This window comes from Falco naumanni, chromosome 15 (genome assembly GCF_017639655.2).
Source record: "Falco naumanni isolate bFalNau1 chromosome 15, bFalNau1.pat, whole genome shotgun sequence".
NCBI lineage: Eukaryota > Metazoa > Chordata > Aves > Falconiformes > Falconidae > Falco > Falco naumanni.
The window spans coordinates 14,815,868-14,835,660 of NC_054068.1; the positions used below are offsets into that span (position 1 = coordinate 14,815,868).

Sequence of the window (19,793 nt, forward strand, 5' to 3'; positions counted from 1 at the left end):
AGACAGAATGGTTTACTGCCCTGTGAAAACAGCATCTTCTTCATTTTGAAAAAGATCTCAGGCAGTTGAAAAAAAAGTTAAAACTAGTTGCACTCACCCCATGACTTGAAAAGGGCTCATCCCTTCAAAGGCCGCATTCTTCTATACATTAGGAAAGGCATTTCTCTTACTGTAAAGCCTGTAAGCAAGGTCTTTGAGCCAAAACTCTGGGATTAACACATCTCAACTTTTAAACTATTTCCAGAAACCTATGAAGCACAAACGGCCCAGGCAGCCAGCTGCCCACCCGGGCCACCTAACACAGGCAGGGAGCCAGCTGTGAGTCAGATGTATTTGGAAACTGGTAGCCCATTCTTGGCCAATACGTCTTCTGGAAATGCCAGTGTTTCTCCTCCTTTCTACGACAAACACTATCCCATTCTACAGAAAGATAAGTATTAAGAGTGGCCTGAAAGAACTGGCCACAGCAACAGAAGCCCTTTCCCCTGGGGGCTCCCTCTCTACTGTACATGTGCGCTGTAGTTCAGCTGCACATAAAAAATAAGTCCCATAATTTCAGGATACATTAGGCTCTCTGTGTGTATGAAGGTCACCTAAATTCCATATACAGTTGAGCAGCTGCTATTGCATAAAAATAAACTAAGTAAATTACCTATACATTGCACCATTACTTATGGTGCTCAAAGCCTGGAAGACAATAATCACCAACATTGATTTAGCAAGATAGAAAAAAGTAAGCACACCAGGAAGTCATGGTTTTGATGCTAGAACATGGCTCACAGCCCCACAGCTGCTTTGAGAAAGATGAGCAACTTAGAAATGATGGCAGGATCTTGCAGAATCAGATTTATGAAGACTACAGCAACTGCAATCCCCTCTGCCTTGTTTTATGCTGTTCTAGAGGAACGAAGAAGAACTTCTAACACTGACCAACTGCAGCTGATAATCAATGCTGTCACACACCTCTCTAGCCTAGAGAATGACTTCACAAAGACCTGTGGTTGGCTGTAGGATGCACTGCTGTGTTCTGCTCCAGAGCTGCTAGATTTATAAGAGGAATAAAGCCATGACCTTTTTATTGTACAGAGAAAGGTTATACGAATCATCAAGCCCACAAAGAAACTCTCAAATGAAGGGACTGAAACAATACTGTTCGCCTCAGGAAACTAATGAAAAATCACACCGAACACTGGCATAATTAAAAGAAAGATTAGTCATCTCTAAGAATATCATAATATCTCGAGTTTCTACAATAAACAGTACCAGGGACTTTAAAAAAAAATTTCAGGGAGAACTCAGTCTAATTTTCAGAATCTAGATAAGATATCTAAATCAGCTAGCAGATTAGTCTGTAGCTGTTGCAGGTGAATTTAAAGAAGTCTGAGGTGTCCTAACACCTGCCACCATCTGAAACTGCTTATGAGATTCTACTTCAGATCTGACAGCAATTCTGTTGCTATGGAAACATTCAAATTTTTTTAAAACCTTAGTAGGTCTGTATCTCCTTAAGTCACTCATGTATTTTGTTGGCCTTTGCTTTTGCTCCATCATCCAAAAGAAGAAAATTTATCTGAGATATTTCTAATACTTATAAAGATTAAATCATTAAATAAATTAAAACTTGCGGTGAAAGATCACTCTTGAAATAATTCTCCTAGATCTGCTTGGCTTTCCAGTAGCCATCCAGCTGTGCCAAAGACAGTGAGAATTACACTGTAGACTGACAGACATCAAAGATCTCACCAGAACGACTCCATTGCACGCCTCTCCACAGCACCTGATTGCTATGCATTTCATCCCAATGCATCATACCCTACCATGGAACTGTATTAACTCATTTTCGTTTGGTTTCATCAAACGACAGAACAAACAAGCAAGAAGGACAGAACCAGGTCCAGTTACCACAGTCAAAATATTTTTTGTAAGAGTCATCTAATTTATGGTATTTCAGAGCTGAGATCACTAATTTTCTTTTAAAAAATAATAAAAAATATATTTCTGAAAATCAGATTTATTTGCTACATTCTCAACTTAAAAAACCCAAGCAAATCCACACACAAAACCCTACAGCAAAAACTGAACAGAGATAATGGATATATAACATCTACTTTTTCAGTAAGACTTGCAATCTCTCAGTTTCCCATAGACTCATTATAATTACCTACCTGCTCCCCAAAGAACCTGTTTCAAGAGGATCCCTTGTTGAAACATTCTGCCCAAGGACTCATTATTATTTCCTTAAAATTATAAAGTTATTAAATAAACAAAAGGAATTGATCCCACTATGTTGGATTTATGCCTATCATTTCTCATGAAGATCAACTTATTTAGTCAAAGCTTGGAAGCTGGGTCATCTAATCTCACAATGAACAAATTCAGTGAAATTAAAATTTTTTGACTTGAAAATAAATATGGGAAGTAAGATGTTTGAATAGTTTTTTACCTGAGGGAGGCATGCAACACATGGGAAAAACTGCAGACATAGGAATGAAGATACTGACATTTTCCACTGTTTCAGAATGGAAAAGAAAATGCTTTAAAAGGAAAAGGTCCATCACCTCTAGATGAGTCTAAGAGTGGAAGAAAAGAGTGTTCTAGATATAATTCTTCAAAAAGGTTAGGCCAGAACAAGTCATTATTGCATGCCATTTGATACTGTCATTTTTAATTAAAAAGTAATTCTAAAAATATGCAGGGAAAATTGCTTTAACGTTTCTAGGTAACTTTTAATACTTTTTAATACTTTTTTTTTTCTAGCAGAATGAGAATCTATTGGATACCTCACTTTTTAAAATGAAGTGACAATATCTGGCTGCTAATTTTTACCTCAAATTTAATTGTCTTGGAAATTATTTTAAGAGTGAGACTATACAGTGAAATTGCTAAATCAAGTATAAAAATTAAATATATTGATGACTATCAAAAGTGGTATGTTAAAAATCTGTTTGTATTTGTAATTAGTTTGACCTCTATCAGAAAAATGAAATAATGAACAAACAGAAAAATGGCCTACGTGCAATGTTACTTCTGAGCCGGTTATAATAAACGACTTGACTCTGAAAAAAAATCTGATATTATGCAAATTGCCCACACTTTCCTCTGCCACTACTGCAGCACGTTCTTCCAGAAACGAACACAGATAATGTAACTTTTCAGTAGTGCACTGCCCAGTCATCTGCTACTCACAAGTAACAGCTTCGTACCTCCCAATGGCACATGCTATTTGTGTGTGGCTGATTTTCTACAGTGAAATGACTTTCATTGAGAATATCTGTCTCAAATTTACTTGAGCAGAAAAACTCAAACGTCTTTTACTTCTTATATTATCAAGAGTGAGGAACTAATTGTAGAGCTAAAGAGCAGTTGCCTTTTGATGTAAGAGCACCTCAACTACTCAACAGTGCAATCTAAGCAGCTTGTTAGAGAAATATGACCAGCGTATTATCAGAAGCCTGTGTTCTCCCCTTTGACCAGAAAGCAATGCAAGTATCATGAATCGAGCATCCACTTGTTTTATACAAAGGCTATATGACCTGTAAATCAGACTTCACTGTAACACTGTGTATCCAGCAGCATTAAAATCCATTGTCTCTATTCTGGGTTCACAAGGAATTAATGTAAAAATAAACACCCCCCCCCCCCCAAAAAAAAACAAAAACAAAACAAAACAGTAAAACCAACCCACAAACAACTAAACAATGCGTGCACAGGAAAACAACCTTTTTTAAGAACAGAGATGCTAAGATTAGAAGGCTGAAAGAGATACATTACCAAATTTAGTGTTACGTTTGCTTACACTCATGGTATATCCCATCCTAGTTATACTTCTGTAACTGACTGGTAACTGCGTGATTTCCTTTCCAATACGGAGTGATTTTCTCACTAATAGGAAGTATGCTATGGCCTGTGTTCTAGAAAGTCTAATTCCTTAAACAAGGAAACCTACGCTATAAACTTGGCTTGGGCCAAGTAGTACTCAGAGAGGGTACAACTTACATGAAAAAAAATATCTACTTTTAATTTGTCAGGAAAGGAATAATCAGCCATTCATAACCAGGTTAGAAACACGTATGGCATACATTATAAATTTCTGTAAGTACACTACAGTGGATTTTGCTGTCGGGTATAAACAAGTACTTTATAGGTCACCTTGGCCTTTAGCTTCACATTGCTAAATATCAATTTAGTAAAAACATTTATTAAGGCATCAAACAAACATTAGGTTAATTTATCATAAGCTGTAACTTTACCAAAAAACAAGGCACTGTAAATACTTAAAACAGATCAGCACACGCTTTAAAATAAATGGATATATAGTAATCCATTACATGAATTATGACCATGCCTCTCAAAACAAGTAGCGTCATGACCAAACTAAGCTGAAATAGTCTAATAGAAACCAGTTCTGAAGAAACAGCCTAAACAAGTCTTCATATACCATTTGGAAACTTAATTAATAACAATCAAAGACAGCAGAAATAAGGGGTAAGAAGTGTGGGCTGTTTCGACTTCATATATTTATATGTGTGTGTGTGTATATATATTTTATTTTTTTAAAAAACCATAAAACTCCCTTATTTAAACTGAAGAAGCTTATTTGAATTAATTAGATCTGCTTCCAACTCTCAGCACAAATCTCCATCTTGTGCTAGGGCAGTTGTGGTGCTCAGAATGCAGTGTTTTGTAACCAAGAAAGTGACTCACTGGAAACACCTGTAATTTTCTTGAGTAGAATTATCCATTACATAGAATTCTGGGTATGCAACCTGTTCCACCAAACCCATATTTTTTTAGGTAGGTAATAAGTAAACAAATAAAAGTCTCTTATATGAAATAATCACCAGTGAGGAAGTTTAATTTTTCTTTCCTGAAAAATCATTTTCCTGTATCATATTATTTCATAACGCACAGTATTTTCCTTTGTCTTTGCAATTCCAAACTCACAATACCTGTTTCATTCCTATCTTAGTTAAGTAGATGGCACTTTTTTGACATTTTTTATCTTCACAGACTGGTAACAAATGTTCACTTTGTCCGTCCCCATCTGTCAAAGAGGAAAAAAAGACTGTTCAGCTTTATATTTGCAAAATCAGAAACCCTGTTTGCAAGAGATAATCAGCTGTAATTTATTATTTTTTAAAATGTGAAAAATTACATGAGATAAAAGTAGACCTTTTCAAAATCCTTAAACTAATAATCTAATTTGGGTCTTTTGTTTGAAGATTTTCTTTGTTGATGTATTTTCATCTTGACCCTGAATATAAAGAAAGTTTTAAAATTTATTTCTAAAGATAATGTGATATATTTAGAAGAATAAGTGCTTAGTAGTTTACTCAGTCCCTGTGTTTCATAGGGAAGAAAATTATCTTTAATATAAATCCACCATCACAAGTCCACGATACAAACTTATTTAATTTTCTGAACTAGTTTTAAACTCTTGTGCTGTCAAGCAAGACTTTAAGAAGACTCATGAGTCACATGTAATATTTTAATCTCTAAGTTGACTGACGCAATGGCTAATAAATTCCGGGAATTAGGCAAATTGAGTAATTTACAGGTTTCAAAAAAATACTCTTCAAGCACCTTTAATCCATGTATTACCAAAACCTTTAGCAGAATAATGATCTTTTAATGTTTAAACAAGCAATGTCAATTTGCATCCAGAATTCTGACAGACAGAGCATGGCGGGGGGGGAGGCGGGGGGGGAGCGGGGAGGCAGGCAGAAATCAATGAACTGCTCATTATGTACTCCAGGAGAAATCCCTATGTTCACATTTTGGCTTTGCAGCCCTGCCTAGCATATCCAGGAATACACTGCCTCCCCACTCGGAGGGAGACCACCAGAAGTTACTTTGTACGGGCTGAGAAGGAAGAACAGAGAAGCAGTTGAATGTAAGCAGCCAAAAAGCAGCAGATCTAATTGCTGCATTAATGACTACTGCTGCAAGTCCCGAGTATAACCAGACTTGACCTGCTCGAGAGATGGTATGCGCCCCAGCTCAGGAAAATTTCAGGAATCCGCTTTTCCTAGCTATGAAATCAAAGCTCATATCGTAATAAAAAAATCATATTTTCAAATTGCCCCTTAGCCCATACAGTTCTGAGGAGCTTGGTATTAATATTTTAAGTGGATTTTGTAAAGTTGCTTAATGAAGTCTCCTTCATTAATATGCAAAACCTAGACCATCTGCCAAAGTCATTGAATCCCATATTCATTTCCCAATATACTACCGACCACAGCCTAAACATTCCATCAAACTTTACCTGTACTCTAAGAAATGCTTTCTCAGCCTGCCAAATTATATTTCTAGGAAGCTGAACCTCCTTTTAGCGTGTGTGTACCTCTCTCTCTGTGCATAGTTAAGTATTCTAGGTTCCCCCCCTTATTACATAAGGAAGCTGGGAGATGGAAAGTAGTGTTACAAGGGGGAGGAGGAGTGATGAAAATACCAGACTTCCCCAAATATCTCCAAGTGACAAAGCTATGACAAAGCTAAACACCTTTAGCACCCTCCTACATCCCATCTGCCTGGTGAATTATTTTACCTCACCACTAAAGCCCTCCCAAATCATCACGGCAGTTCTGTTATCAAAGATAGACAATATTGGATGCTGAGTAGCCTAGGGGATAGAAATCCAGTAAGTTTTGCATGCAAAGAGATGGGAAAGGAAACTACCACTGCATAGAGCAACTAACACAGCAACTACTGAATTCAACCAGTTTGAAATCAGCACCAGTTTCTGAAGCTGTTTGTTCTCCTTCTGCATCATTCAAGAATAACAATTAAAAAACGTTATTTACTTTAATTTTGCTTACATGAACCACAATTAAATATTATTTAGACTGCAGGCTTTTCCTAAACTTAAAATGGGAGAAACTGCTCAATTTGCAAATTATAAACTGTGGCAATATTGAAGGGTTTCCTAGAATAGAATTAAGTTGCAGACACGGAAGTGTTCTGTGAATATAAAATTTAAATTAAGCCCTAATCACATTTTAATCACATTTAACAGAAGTTTCAGTCCAAAGTAATTTTAGAAGATTTTCAATAACACATGAGGACAAAGAACCTACTCTTTTCTTGCTCTTTGTGAGAAAAGGACAAGGATGTTCTCATTTTAAATTACGCTATGGAGCAGAGGAGAATATAAAATGTTTGATTCTAATTAAACTGTGAACATTCATCTTGTTATGCTGATAACTCAGTTTGATAATCTTGATAATTAACATTCAGTAATGCTGCAATATATTGGGAAAAAAAAAGTAAATCTATGTAGCTTTGAGGAATAACGAAACTACAGGGCTGTAAGAGGATGGAACTTTCACATAATTCAATACAATGCCACCACCTTACAGATGCAAGTGTTCCAGATAAATTACAAGTTTAAGAGTAAGATTTGATTAAAATAATACAGTACAATCAATGAATGAATAGAAGGTAAATATGCATCAAACAACATACTTTTTTGCCCCTGCAACTGCAAATAATATGACATATATTCCATATTGGAAGGACACAGTTCCCCCAATTCCTTTGACTAGAACCTACGGGTCCATTTATGTAACTTTTAGTACAGGGTCATGTTTTCAGTTGTAATTTCTCTCCAGTTCTGTATAACATATATTTAAATATAGTTAAAAAATAAATTTGTTAGGTAAGAGAAAAATCTGTTGGAAATTTATAGCATAGTTTTAAGAAAAAAGTTTGTTTTGAAAATAGATTTTGTCAAGAAAAAAATCTGAAGATGAGGAGTCTGAGGAATCATTCTTAAACTCATCTAGATCTTGAATTATTGCTGTACCCACCCTTGAAAAGTTTTTCAGATAGAGATACCTATCTTTGGTTGGTTTTGTTCATGGTTGTTTTTTTGTTGTTGGTTGGTTGGGTTTTTGGGTTTTTTTTTGTTGTTGTTTTGGTTGGTTCATTTTTCTACACTCTGTGCTCAGCTGAATTTAAGGATAACAAAGAAATGAGATGCAAGCATATTAGTCCAATAAGTTAGCATAATTACATTTGTCTTAGGCATAGATGTCTGAAATTACCTGGAAACATGGCATCAGTGAAAAAACACCGTCTGAGCTGTAACAGAGTAGTTTAAAAAACCCCCACAATTAGTTAAATACTATACTACAGAAAAGTAGCAATCAAAAGAAGGAAAGCCCAACATTCTTCATCTCTATCGTACTATTATCTCTTACTACTTCTCTACTTTTTTTTCTAATGCACATCTTATGATCTACAGATCCATCTTTTACTGTTGAGGTTACCTGATCAAAAGCAGTTTTCTGAAGAAAAATCAGAGACTGTCAGAAATGGTAACATTTTACAGATCAACTGCAGCAGTTATATTTTTTTACAAAAAGAAAAAAGAATAAGGATAAAACTCACCTAGAATATCAGCTAAAACTGTAGAATAATTTATTTAAATGAAAATCTTGCATCAATCTTTGTTCAAAAATCCCAAGAAGAAAAAAACCTACCCAAACCACAGCCCTAAGCACAAAGCTGAAGCAGGAACTGTTTCACTATTCATTGCCATTTTAAACTGCCCTCATCCATAATAACTAGAAATAAGTTTCCTGTATTTCTGAAGCTTTGTTAAAAGCACTACGTGAAGCCAACAAATTGATGCAGCAGCCTTCCCAGTTTGTAAAGAAAGTAAAAATTATTCTACATCCTTATCTGATTCTTATCTTGGAAGCACCCACTGAAATACAAACCTTTGCCACAACTCTCCTGATATTGAAGACCACACACACAAAAATAATCCCAGAAGCTGCTCATAGAAGAGCTCAATCTCACTAACAACAAACCTGGACCTATAATGCTAGCTCTTCTCATCTTCATACCCAGTTTCAATCTCAATTTAAAATAAACATCTTTCAATTTTAAACTCTAATCTTGAATTTCAGTTCTTCCACAAAGGAGGAGGAAGACAGAAATTAAAAAGGAATATAATTTTCACATCTGCTCCAGTGCAATTAGGTATTCATAGGTGAGAAAATATGCATCGGTGACAATGGCTGGATGAACCCATCAGACCGGCTGAAATGAGCTGCACTAGTTTCACATTTTAAAAAGATACCTTGCGTAACATGCCTTTAATAATGTACTTCAGCCTAGGTCTACCCAGGCAATGTATTTCGGTAGATCCTCTGGAGTTTTCACTCTGTTCCTAGAGGCTACTAGTCTCTCTTTCTATTACCGCACAGATTTTAAACAATCTCAGTCTAAGTTGCTGGAAATCTCAAGGTTATCCTGACTTGTAATTTCAACGTAATTTGTAGCACTAGGTGTGGCTAAACATACTCCAGACTGCAAATGTCCTTTGCTAGCACCGCTCAACTTAAAGCATGTTTGACATACAAACAAAAACTGAACCGTTAGCCTGCACGTTCTCAACACATGATTCTGGCTTGACTGTGATACTGACGAACTCCAGGGTTAAAAAAGATCAATTTTATAGGCAGTGGAAAAGGCTAGAAAAAGAACAGTCCCACATACTCATCAGCTGCAAATCTGTACTTATATCAAAATACATAAAGACAGAATTAGCAGTCTTATGCCATCTAGGAATCACGTGAGCATCATTACTTACTGTATTTCTGTACTGTTCACTGTATTTCAAAGAGCAACCATAGATACCAAACCGCCTATCCAACACTTGGCCATGCCTGCAAAGTGCCAGCAATCCAATCCAGAACAAGAGTAAGCAAAAGGACAGATTGTGCAGACCACTGGGAGCACACCTCATACACAGAGATTGTATGAGAAAAATTACTTGCAGCTGAAACTTTAACATTGATTGTGAATGTTCACAGTTGCAAAAAAAACAGCTCACATTTTTTCAATCTGTTCTAGAAGTAAATTTGAGTGGGAGAAAGCAGCAAAAAAACTTTTAAATCAGAAGAACAACATGCTGTTATTAAAAAGTGATATATATTCAAAATGCAATGCTAATGTACTGTAGCATACACACATTTTAAAACAAATGCACAAACAGCAAACTGTCTCAGCAGCTACTCCGAGAGATGCATCGACCCTGAGGTCCCGGCATCTCATCGAGTTGCGCATCCTCATGTAGATGTTGTGCTGTCTGCTAATTAGTAATGGTGGCACTAGGGTTTGTGTAGTTTCAGCTCTGATGTTTAAGAAATTGCTGTAGCAGGTCTATTAGTTTTTAGCCCTTTCAATTTGAACTGGATTATCATTTCACATTGGCATAGATCTTTTGTGATGGGAAAAAACCCCAACAAACCCAAACTCAAGTCAATTCTGTCTCATAACTTATCACCTACATCCATCCATAATTAAAGAGAAATACCTATGAAGTAACTAGGCTAAATATGCAAATAGGCAGCAGGACCTACAATACAATAGTATTGTAACCTGCAACAGGTCACAATAGTAACCTTCCACTACCAAATTGTGGTGGTATTTTTTTTTAACAAAGACTGCTGATGAATTATGACGTTCTTTTACACTCTTAAAAAAAAAAGTTACATACATAATGAACTTCTTCGCATCTAAGCTGTATCAGAGACATGCTTTTAAAGCAAACACGCATATAATTTACTTAGCATGAGTAAACACAGGCAAAAAATATCTGATCCAAATCATCAAATTCCTTTAAAAAAGAAAAAGTTGTCAGAAAAGTGGTATTTTGCAACCAGGTTCAAGGGTTATTAGATTCATTGCACATGCTTGTACAATTTACTTTCCAACAGGGGCTCTGAAAGTAGAACAGAACCTGGGAAAATTACAAGTACTGTGATCACTCAATTCAAAATTGTTTTCTAATACAGCAAGATAAAGTTGTAGTTAAGAAGAGCAAAACAGCTTTCACTGGGTGTATGCTCCAAATCTTTTTAAACAGCTACATAGTTCTGCTGCAGTGTAATCTTACTTTTGCTCATGTAAAACCAAAAATTGAATCAACTTTTTTTTTTTTTTTTTTGAGATGATAGACCGATTATTATAACTTCCTATAGTTGTGTTAAAAAGAAATTGTTTTCTGGAAAATAGAAACAAACTAACTATGGAGGCTAAGGCAGTGAGAACAGTCTAGCTTTCATAATTCCAAACCTCATGCTACACAAAAGCAAGACACTTCATATACCACAAGTCCTCATGCCTTGAGCACCTACTGTTCTCTCTTGAGAATACACATTCTAAATTTGCCATGGTCCCTGTATTATTACAGACCTTCCATCGATGTAGTTTTCACAGTTCCCTTCAAAAAGGTGAGAAAAACAAGTCCTCAACATAGCACAATAAAAGACAAGAAGTTTTTCTCTGCTGTTGATTTCCAAATAAGTGTAAGGCATCTCTTGTTTAATACAATACATCCTAACGAAGCTTTATGTGCTTTTTCTTTCTCCATGCATATAGGTTGCTAGCATCTCTCCCTCACGGCTTTGCACACTTCTCATTCTCCTTTCTCATGAGCCTTCCATTTAAAGTTCTAAAGAACAGTAAGAAAATGAGAAAAAAAGCCCTGTTATGGTAGTGCTCAAAACAAGACGACTACAACCAGTACAACTGAGTTTGATATTCAAACAAAACTTCATTTTGTTTGAAAGCTGATTATCTTAAATTTATCTTCTGAAGTAATAAAATGATTAGAATTCTTTTGTCACTCTCTGCCTTTAGGTGTTCAATGAGATGGTAATGACAGAGACAATTATAATAAATTACTAAGATAATTATGCATTATTAAAAGAATCGGTGTCAGCTGCTTCTAGAAAAAGTGAATCATAACTTCAAAAAACAGATGCAAAGAGCTCTCACGTGATTCAGAGTTCTGCGGACATTAAAGAAAACCTTGTAATGCTTTCCTTCACACTAAATCAATCCTGACTGTAAGTCTGTCTATATCCTTCCAAAGAATCCATATTCACACCTCCACTGCAAGAAAAGCATTTAAACACAGCGTGCCAGCAAACTGTGCAAAGAGACTTCCAGGCTGCCTCTGATCCAACAGTGTGGTCTTCTACCTTAAATAGAAAGACTGTATCAAATGTACTAACCGGAATCCAAGCAGGAAAAGGAAGTTAGATAAAATACAAAATAAGACACCCCTCCTCTGCACACTAAAGAAGAAATAGCACTGAAATACCTGTTGTATTTTCTGCTGAAAACTGTACAGTTTGGAACTATCAAATGTTATGCATTTTGAAAGCTCATATGGCATTAAACCTTCACATGCTAACAAATGAAGGGGATTAACATTAATTAAAGCAAGCTACTTGCATGACTAAATATTGGGTTGGGAGTTCTTGTTATGTTAACCATGAACAGTGTCAAAGAACAATTCAATCCTGAGGAGAGTAAGTTCAACAAAGAACAAGTGGCACGCACATCACTCCTAATTTTATTATGGGAAAGAAAACAAAGTAATTCTTAACGTACAAACCCCACTGACAAAAACTGATATGAGGCAACATCAATTTCTTTCCCAGATGTTAGAATTTGTCAGCAACATGTGAAAGGACTTTGCAAAATATGGGAAACAGGTTCTGCCCCCACCCCAAAAAGGATGCTGCCTTAGAACTAACTATGCTTGAAACTAAGTGGACAAAAAAAATCTCACTGTATCCAAGTCCTAATAAAGACTTGGAGAGAAAGGAATAGCAGAATTAGTGTTTATATTTGTGAGGGGGTCAAGAACACATATTAAGTTACTTAAGAGTACTGAGTAGCACAGGTCATCCAAGGCTGTAACTCCAGCCAGTTTCAGCCCATCACACAGCACTCTCACAGCTTCCAGGACATGCTAAAATGCTCTAAGGTGTTTTGCTTTAACAAAATTAGACAATTTAATCACAACTGTATATTATATTATTTATGATTTATCTTGTGCAAATTCAGGGAAAACAAGAACTTTCTTAGAGAAAATACCTCTTGAATTTTCAGTCATACCATTGCCACAATTGTATGCAGCTACAGTTTAGTCGCAAGGGGATGGGAAACATTTCAGAAATGTGGGATTTCTGTGGATATCATAGCAGAATTGATGACTTAAAAGATCAGGAAATGCAGCACTTTAAACAGCAAAAGGAATGACATGAAAAGATGGTAAATACTAAATGATTACATGACAGGGATGTACAGTAAAGATGGATGCACAGAAAAATAATCTCCCTAAGGGGTCAAAGATGACTATGAATAAAGGAATTTGAAGCCACTGTATTCAGAAGTTTCCTAGATGGACTTTACACAATTGCTTCAGCTTAATGCCTGTCCTAAGTTACTAAGGCAGTCAGATGGGGTGCATACGTAGAGCAACACGATCTATTATTTATAATGGACACGAATTTGCACTTTTTTGTTTGTTTGGGGTTTTTTTGTTTGTCTTTTTAAAGGAATGGCAAAGGAGTAACACATAGCTATGGCCATAAACCTCAATACAGGATCTTCTTCTAGAATGACAGAAATCTAATAGGACAAATATTAAAATGAAAAGGTATCACTGAACAGCATTGCTGTTTACCAATTAACAAGTAAGACAGGTTTAGCTTTTAAACACACTTTCATGGACTCAAAACACAAGTGGCAGTTAACTTGGTATGTCTCTATGCACTGCTGTTTCAGATGAACTGAAATACATCTGTCACTAAAACAACTTCTTCCTTATCTAAAGTCATTCAGAATTCTTTATTACCATCAGCTTTTACGGTTTTTTTCACCAAACTGATCACAGTAAGAACAGTTTTGCTCATATGCAGAGCGTTTCAAGCACAGAAGTACTGTCTTCCTGCATCTTAAGGTTCTTTGAGAATCCTTTTACTGACTACAGGAGCATGGACATACAGGAGTATGTTTTCACAGTGCAGTGTTCAAAAGACAATTGCTTTATAAAGGGGTTATTTACTGAAATGCACCATTACAATTTTTCCTTTGATACACAGCTACTACATCTGAGGATGCAACATTCTGAAAAAAAGGAAATAAATAAATAAATTCAGATGCTAAAATGAAGTTGATACACAAAACTAAAAGCTACAAAACTGAAATGCAACTTCAGGCAGAAAAGTAGTGCATTTGAGATATCACCAGCTGCAGGATAATCAAACCCTACTTAAAAAAAAAAATCTTTCAACAAATGCATTTTGCACAATGCAACGAATGATTTAAAAAAAATTGCAGAGGTTAAGCACTCTTATCCTGTGTAAACAACTAACTGGCAATAATGAGTTATCATTTCCTATGAGAAAAGTGATAATTTCTACCATGTCATACAAATAGTGAACATATATGAAGCAGTTCAATTGCTTGGTAGGGAGGAGAACAGAGAAGATTGTCTTAAGATTATTAGTTGGATAATTGGATTTTAAATATCAGAAACATCGGAGTTCATGTCACTACAAGACTCGGACAGAACTTGAACAATCCCAATCCATGCTCTGTCAAAAAGTAAGCTAGTTTGCACAGTAGGAATAAACACAGACTTCATAAATTAGGGAAGACCACACAGATAAAGGCACAGCAGCAGCCAAAAAAACAAACGGTGAGTAAAAGAACTGAGGTCAAGTTGGCTAAATGCTACCTTGAGAAAGTAAAGAGTGTGTTGTATTAGTTCAGAAGGATACTATCAACTGTATAAGCAAGTTCGATTTCAAAAAGCTATTTTCTATTCTCTTCACATACAAGCTGCAACAGATTTCTTTGCCTAAACTAAGCAAAATCAGTGGCTGATTAACCACACTTTTACAGTCTTAGATCAGATATCACAAAGGATGATTCATCAGTCTCCAATATCCAGCTGAACCAATCATAGCTGAATAGGAGTTATAATGTTAAATTCCTATAAAAATGAATTAATAGACTGTATAAACAGCACAATATTCAATACTAATTGCTTCTGGGTCACTACTTTAAAAAACATTTCATTAATCTTCAAAGTAACAAGAAAACAGTATATTTGTGTGTTCCAAGTATGGTCCGCATTCATCTCATTGCTTAAAAAAACCTGGTGATTTCTAGAGCATCTCACTGAAATCCTTAAATTTCTTTAACAAATACAAAATTTTTCACTTTTTTAAATGACAATTATTAAAGCTCGTTATAATTACAATTATTTATCAGGATTCTAGCCAACATCTATGATTTCCTCTAAAGACAGTAGAAACAGATCTTACAAAAAGCCTCTGCTAGCATACAGATAACAACAACGAAGGATTAATCATTTTTACTATAGCAACCACTGCACTGCAATTACCATAGTGACATGAGAAGAATAGAAAAAGTAATAATGAACAGCTCTTACTTATTTAGAGCAATGTGTCTGCCAAATAAGTGCTGAATTCTCTAGTGCCCAGCTCTGCTCACCTTAATCAATTAAAATGCCATTTGTAACAAATGTGTCACAAAGCATTTCTGACTTATTCTCAAAAGGGCAATACAAATTTGTCAACTGTTCCCTGTCCTTTGGTCACGTTAACGTACAAATCATTGTTATCATTTAACTGAGGGGAGTGCTACTTATTTTAAAGGTTCCAATTTAGACATGAAGTCTAAGGTCTACTACATTACCATAAACATATTGATATAGATACACTTGCTTTTGCAAATTTTTCCATTAAAATATACATACAGGTATACAGACAGACGTATACACAGAAATGTAGTCGACCTTACAGATATTTATACGTAGATGTATACAAACATACATTTGTGTTTCTTTCTCATGAAAAAAAATATCTTTATTATTTCAGCACTTCAGGAACACTTGGTGCTAAGATTACACTAACACCTGTGACAATTTCTCATGAGTCACCTAATCGCTGTTTTTTCCAGTGCCACTTAACTAAATAATTTCTGCTTGATAGCTGTTGTTCAACCTGCTTAGTTTAAGAAAGGAAACCTTATCCAAAACCAGTCGCCTTTAGAGGTTCTCAGTCAGGATGTTATTCAAAGCTCCCACATTTTTTCAAGCAACGGGTAAACACTGATGGCTGGAAAGGGTACTTCAAATAAAACTTTTGGAAGCAGAAAATAACGTTCAATAAAGTCGCCTTTTGAAACAATTCATGTTTTGCTAAGATGTAGGTACGATCAATAAATTAGAAACTTGGACTGCAGAAATGCAACAGCACACAAATAGAAAGGTAGGGGTAAGTAAGAAGGTGGCAGGACAAGTGACATATTCCCCCAAGCTCATGTCTGGACCTGACATCATTCCACAGTCTAACATGCACACAGTTAAGTAAATGGGAAGTGGCAGAGAATGAAAGCACAGAGAATTATGGAATCCTTTGAGACCTTTAGCAAGTGGCAAGGCTGGCACATCAGCTATGAGGTACAGAAAATGTCGAGATAGTAGAAGAAAACAGAGGTAGGCAACACAGAAGTAAGACTTTGACACGCTTGTGACTGTATATTGGACGTGTTTCTAGTCACAGCAGCTGCATTCTAGTGCCAACTGCCAAGATGCCTGCAGCATGCAGAGTGAGCGTGGTATGGTATGTTCTGCTTACTGTATGACACACAGTTTGGCAAAAGCTACTTTGGTATCTTCTAATGCATCCCATTTTAAGTTTTCATTGTGCCATTGTGATTTGTTGTGCAATGAAAACTCTTTCAGGCCCCATTACAGATAACCAAATTACTATTTCAGACTGCAAACCATCATACCTTAACTTCCTTTGACTTAAGGCAATCATTACTTCGTCATTTTTGAAACAGAAAACCGGAAAAGGAGATGTTCAAGTCTGACAAACAATTTCTAGTAAGGCATTTTCTTCAACTTCAGCTCACTAGAAGCAAATCTGTATAATAAATGCCTAACTTTTGAAGTATCTAAACATACGCAGACATAGCACAAGCACAGTGGGTAAATGTTACTCTGATAGAGTGTTACTCTAGTAGCGTGAGATTTTGCCTCTTTATTGTTAGACTGGTGCGGAACTAAAAATACTGGAATGATAAAGAACATGAGCAGAACTCAGCTAAGATCCTCCTTTGCACTAGAAGTTTTTTTCCTCCTACTAATTACTGTATAGCCACTCTTACACAGAACTATTTTGCTGTAGGGAGGATTTTTTTGGTGGTGGTGGTATATTATTCAACCTCCTTCAGACTGAATTTCATAAAGAACATGGAATTTAGAATTATATCCCTTCATTACTCCTACACATTGAAGTGAATATGGTACTAAAACAATGTTCTCTAAAACTTCATTCAACGAGAAAATAGCTATTTGTTGTCTTGATTATTTTAAATTAATGCTGGGAAGATGAAAAAAAATTGATGCACTACTCTTATTTCCTACCCGCTGTTACAACAGAAGAAAGATTAATTCAAGTCGTAATAGTACTCAGTAGTAAATCTGAAATCACTATTATAAGTATTCCTGTAGTTGTCCGAATAAACTTTGTTCCTCTATCAAAACACACATACTTATAGCAATCTCTTTTCACTTGCTTAGGAAAATTAATGGGCAGAAAGACCATTAAACCATTTCCCATCCTTCACCCTGGATGAACTTGAGTGATCTGGAATGACGATAAAGATGATAGTGTGTATGTAGCTTTCAGGAAGAGGAAGCAAGACCCTCACACTGCAAGATCTGTGCTGGGTGTTCTCTCAAAGATGAAATGGCTGAGATCTTTCAGACTAACCAGTTCTAAATAGTCAGCTTCTAAAAAGCCAGCATCTCCTCCCACAGATTATATTGATGATTCCTCACCTCTCTATCTGCTTTGCCATATACGTTGTCCCTCTACGTTTTCTTGCATGTCCTTCGTAAGTCCCTGCATGTTTTTTCTCCCTCCCATCTTCTTATTAGAAAGACTGCTCCACTACTGCCTCACACTAGTGCTTTGCTGATGAATTCGATGATAATTAGCAGAGCAGGGTATTAAACAATGGGAGATGGAACTCCAAACCAGCAGTCCCCCGCCGCTAAGCTGGCTATACCAGCCGTGGTCTTTCATAATCGTGGCTGTACCAAAACCAGGATGTACCACACTGCTCTATCACCCTGTATACAATTCATTCACATGCTCAAAATTTTAAACTTTAACATTTGAACAGTTCTACTTCTCTTTGCAAAGGTATCCCAGGGCTTATTAAAATTCCTATGATAAATTACAATTATGATATATCATTTGGGCTCATTAGCTACCTAACAGAGATAAAATTAGCCTACATAAAGAATGCTTTCCACATTGCCATTGTTTTAAAAAAATACTAATTAAAAAAACCCAACAGATTTCTACGTAGTACCTTTTAAGATACACTATTCACATCATCAGCCTGGAAAATAGTTACAAAACCCCCCAACACATTTAATATTATTTTTAACAGCAAAACACGTATTCTATTCTTTCATTCAGATATTATATATACAAGTGTTTGTATTTGTAGATAAACAGTAAAAGTTTTTACAAAAACTTCTGGAAAATGTTTAACATTTCACAGAAGAACTCTGAGTGTTGTTCAGCTTCTACTTTATTTCATTTATTATGGATCTGTAAACCCATCCATAGTTGCTAGATGAGGATCTAAGGATAATTAACTATCTAGCAGAGGCGTCTTCTAGTTACATGTCAGTAAACAGCTTTGCTAGAACCCTTAATAATACTTCTAAGTGACAGCATAGAGCAAGAGAATTGTACTCTGGGTCCAATACGGAGTCTGACTTTAGATTTTAAAAAATCTTTATCTATTCAAGTCATTTAATTAATTTGCATTTTATGTAAAAGTGAAGAATTTATGAACATTTACACAAATAATATCTTCTGAACAAGATTAGGGAAAAACCCAAAATCCTGACAAACAAAACACGTCTGATAAAATAAGACTGGCGTTGTACCATGCCTCAAAGCAACAGTCCTTAAGTGTGGCACTCAAAAGTAGATGTGTGTGATGCAAAATGTACTAGGACAGCCAAAGTTGAATGTAGCTGAATTTATTCCAAGATATTTCAAGGTTTACAGTCAAACAGATAGAACACTTTGAAGATAAAAGAGTAAAAAAAAAAAAAAAAATTTAGAGCTAAACATCTTTATTTGTTCTTAGATTTAGAGTAGCTAACCAAAATATGAAAAAGAAAGCAACACTCAGGATAGTTTAGAAGAACATAACTCACCAAAATCTGCAAACACCGACTGTCCAACAACTTTCATACCACTAGGCGCATCCACAGTTTCTTCAAGTTTAGAGAAGTTCCCATCCTATCAAACAGGACACAGATGATGGAAAAACTGAACTGCAGACTAAGTGATAAAGTTTGAACCAAAGAATATACATATAAATAAAAACATGCTTAAATAGATAATAAAGAGACATCTCAGCTATGGAAAAAAATTTTCGCTCTTTAAAAATAGGGATTGAGTTTTTCCATTTCTAATCCTTCATGGAATCTTACAGAAATCCTGTAGTAGTAATATTCAGACACAATTGTCCATATATTTTGCTGTGTTACAAGGAAGGAGAGATCGGGTTATTTCAGCAATATAATTTAAATCATAAACAAGTGATTATTAACACCAATGTGCAGGTATGCATACTGACATATGAGTTTATAGACACACAGAATATATAAAACCATACCTGCACACCTGTTAAAAATAGCTTCTGATTTTCCTTCTAATTAGGAAATTAATAGATTTTACATTAGGTCTGGTTTAGGTATTGTTTTAATTGTCTAAATAAAACGTAGGCCTGCAGAAAACCATATTCCAGTGTTTTGTCAGAAAGAAAAAAACGAGTGCTGGATCCTTGTTTATCATAGAACTGGATCACAACTGGAACAAAACCATTTAAAACCTTTCCGTAGGCCCACC

The 19,793-nt window shown here is 35.7% G+C and overlaps 1 protein-coding gene across 4 annotated transcripts in view; it reads right to left on the bottom strand.

Annotated features, from left to right (window-relative positions):
- ITFG1 (integrin alpha FG-GAP repeat containing 1) overlaps positions 1-19,793 on the bottom strand; it is an 88,137-nt gene that overhangs the window by 41,049 nt on the left and 27,295 nt on the right. For all 4 annotated transcript variants that reach the window (XM_040615220.1, XM_040615219.1, XM_040615222.1 and 1 more), the window contains 2 exons: positions 19,097-19,181; positions 4,950-5,044 (listed from right to left, as the gene is read on the bottom strand). In XM_040615220.1, the coding sequence (XP_040471154.1) occupies positions 4,950-5,044; positions 19,097-19,181 (180 nt within the window). The remainder of the gene's footprint in view (positions 1-4,949; positions 5,045-19,096; positions 19,182-19,793) is intronic.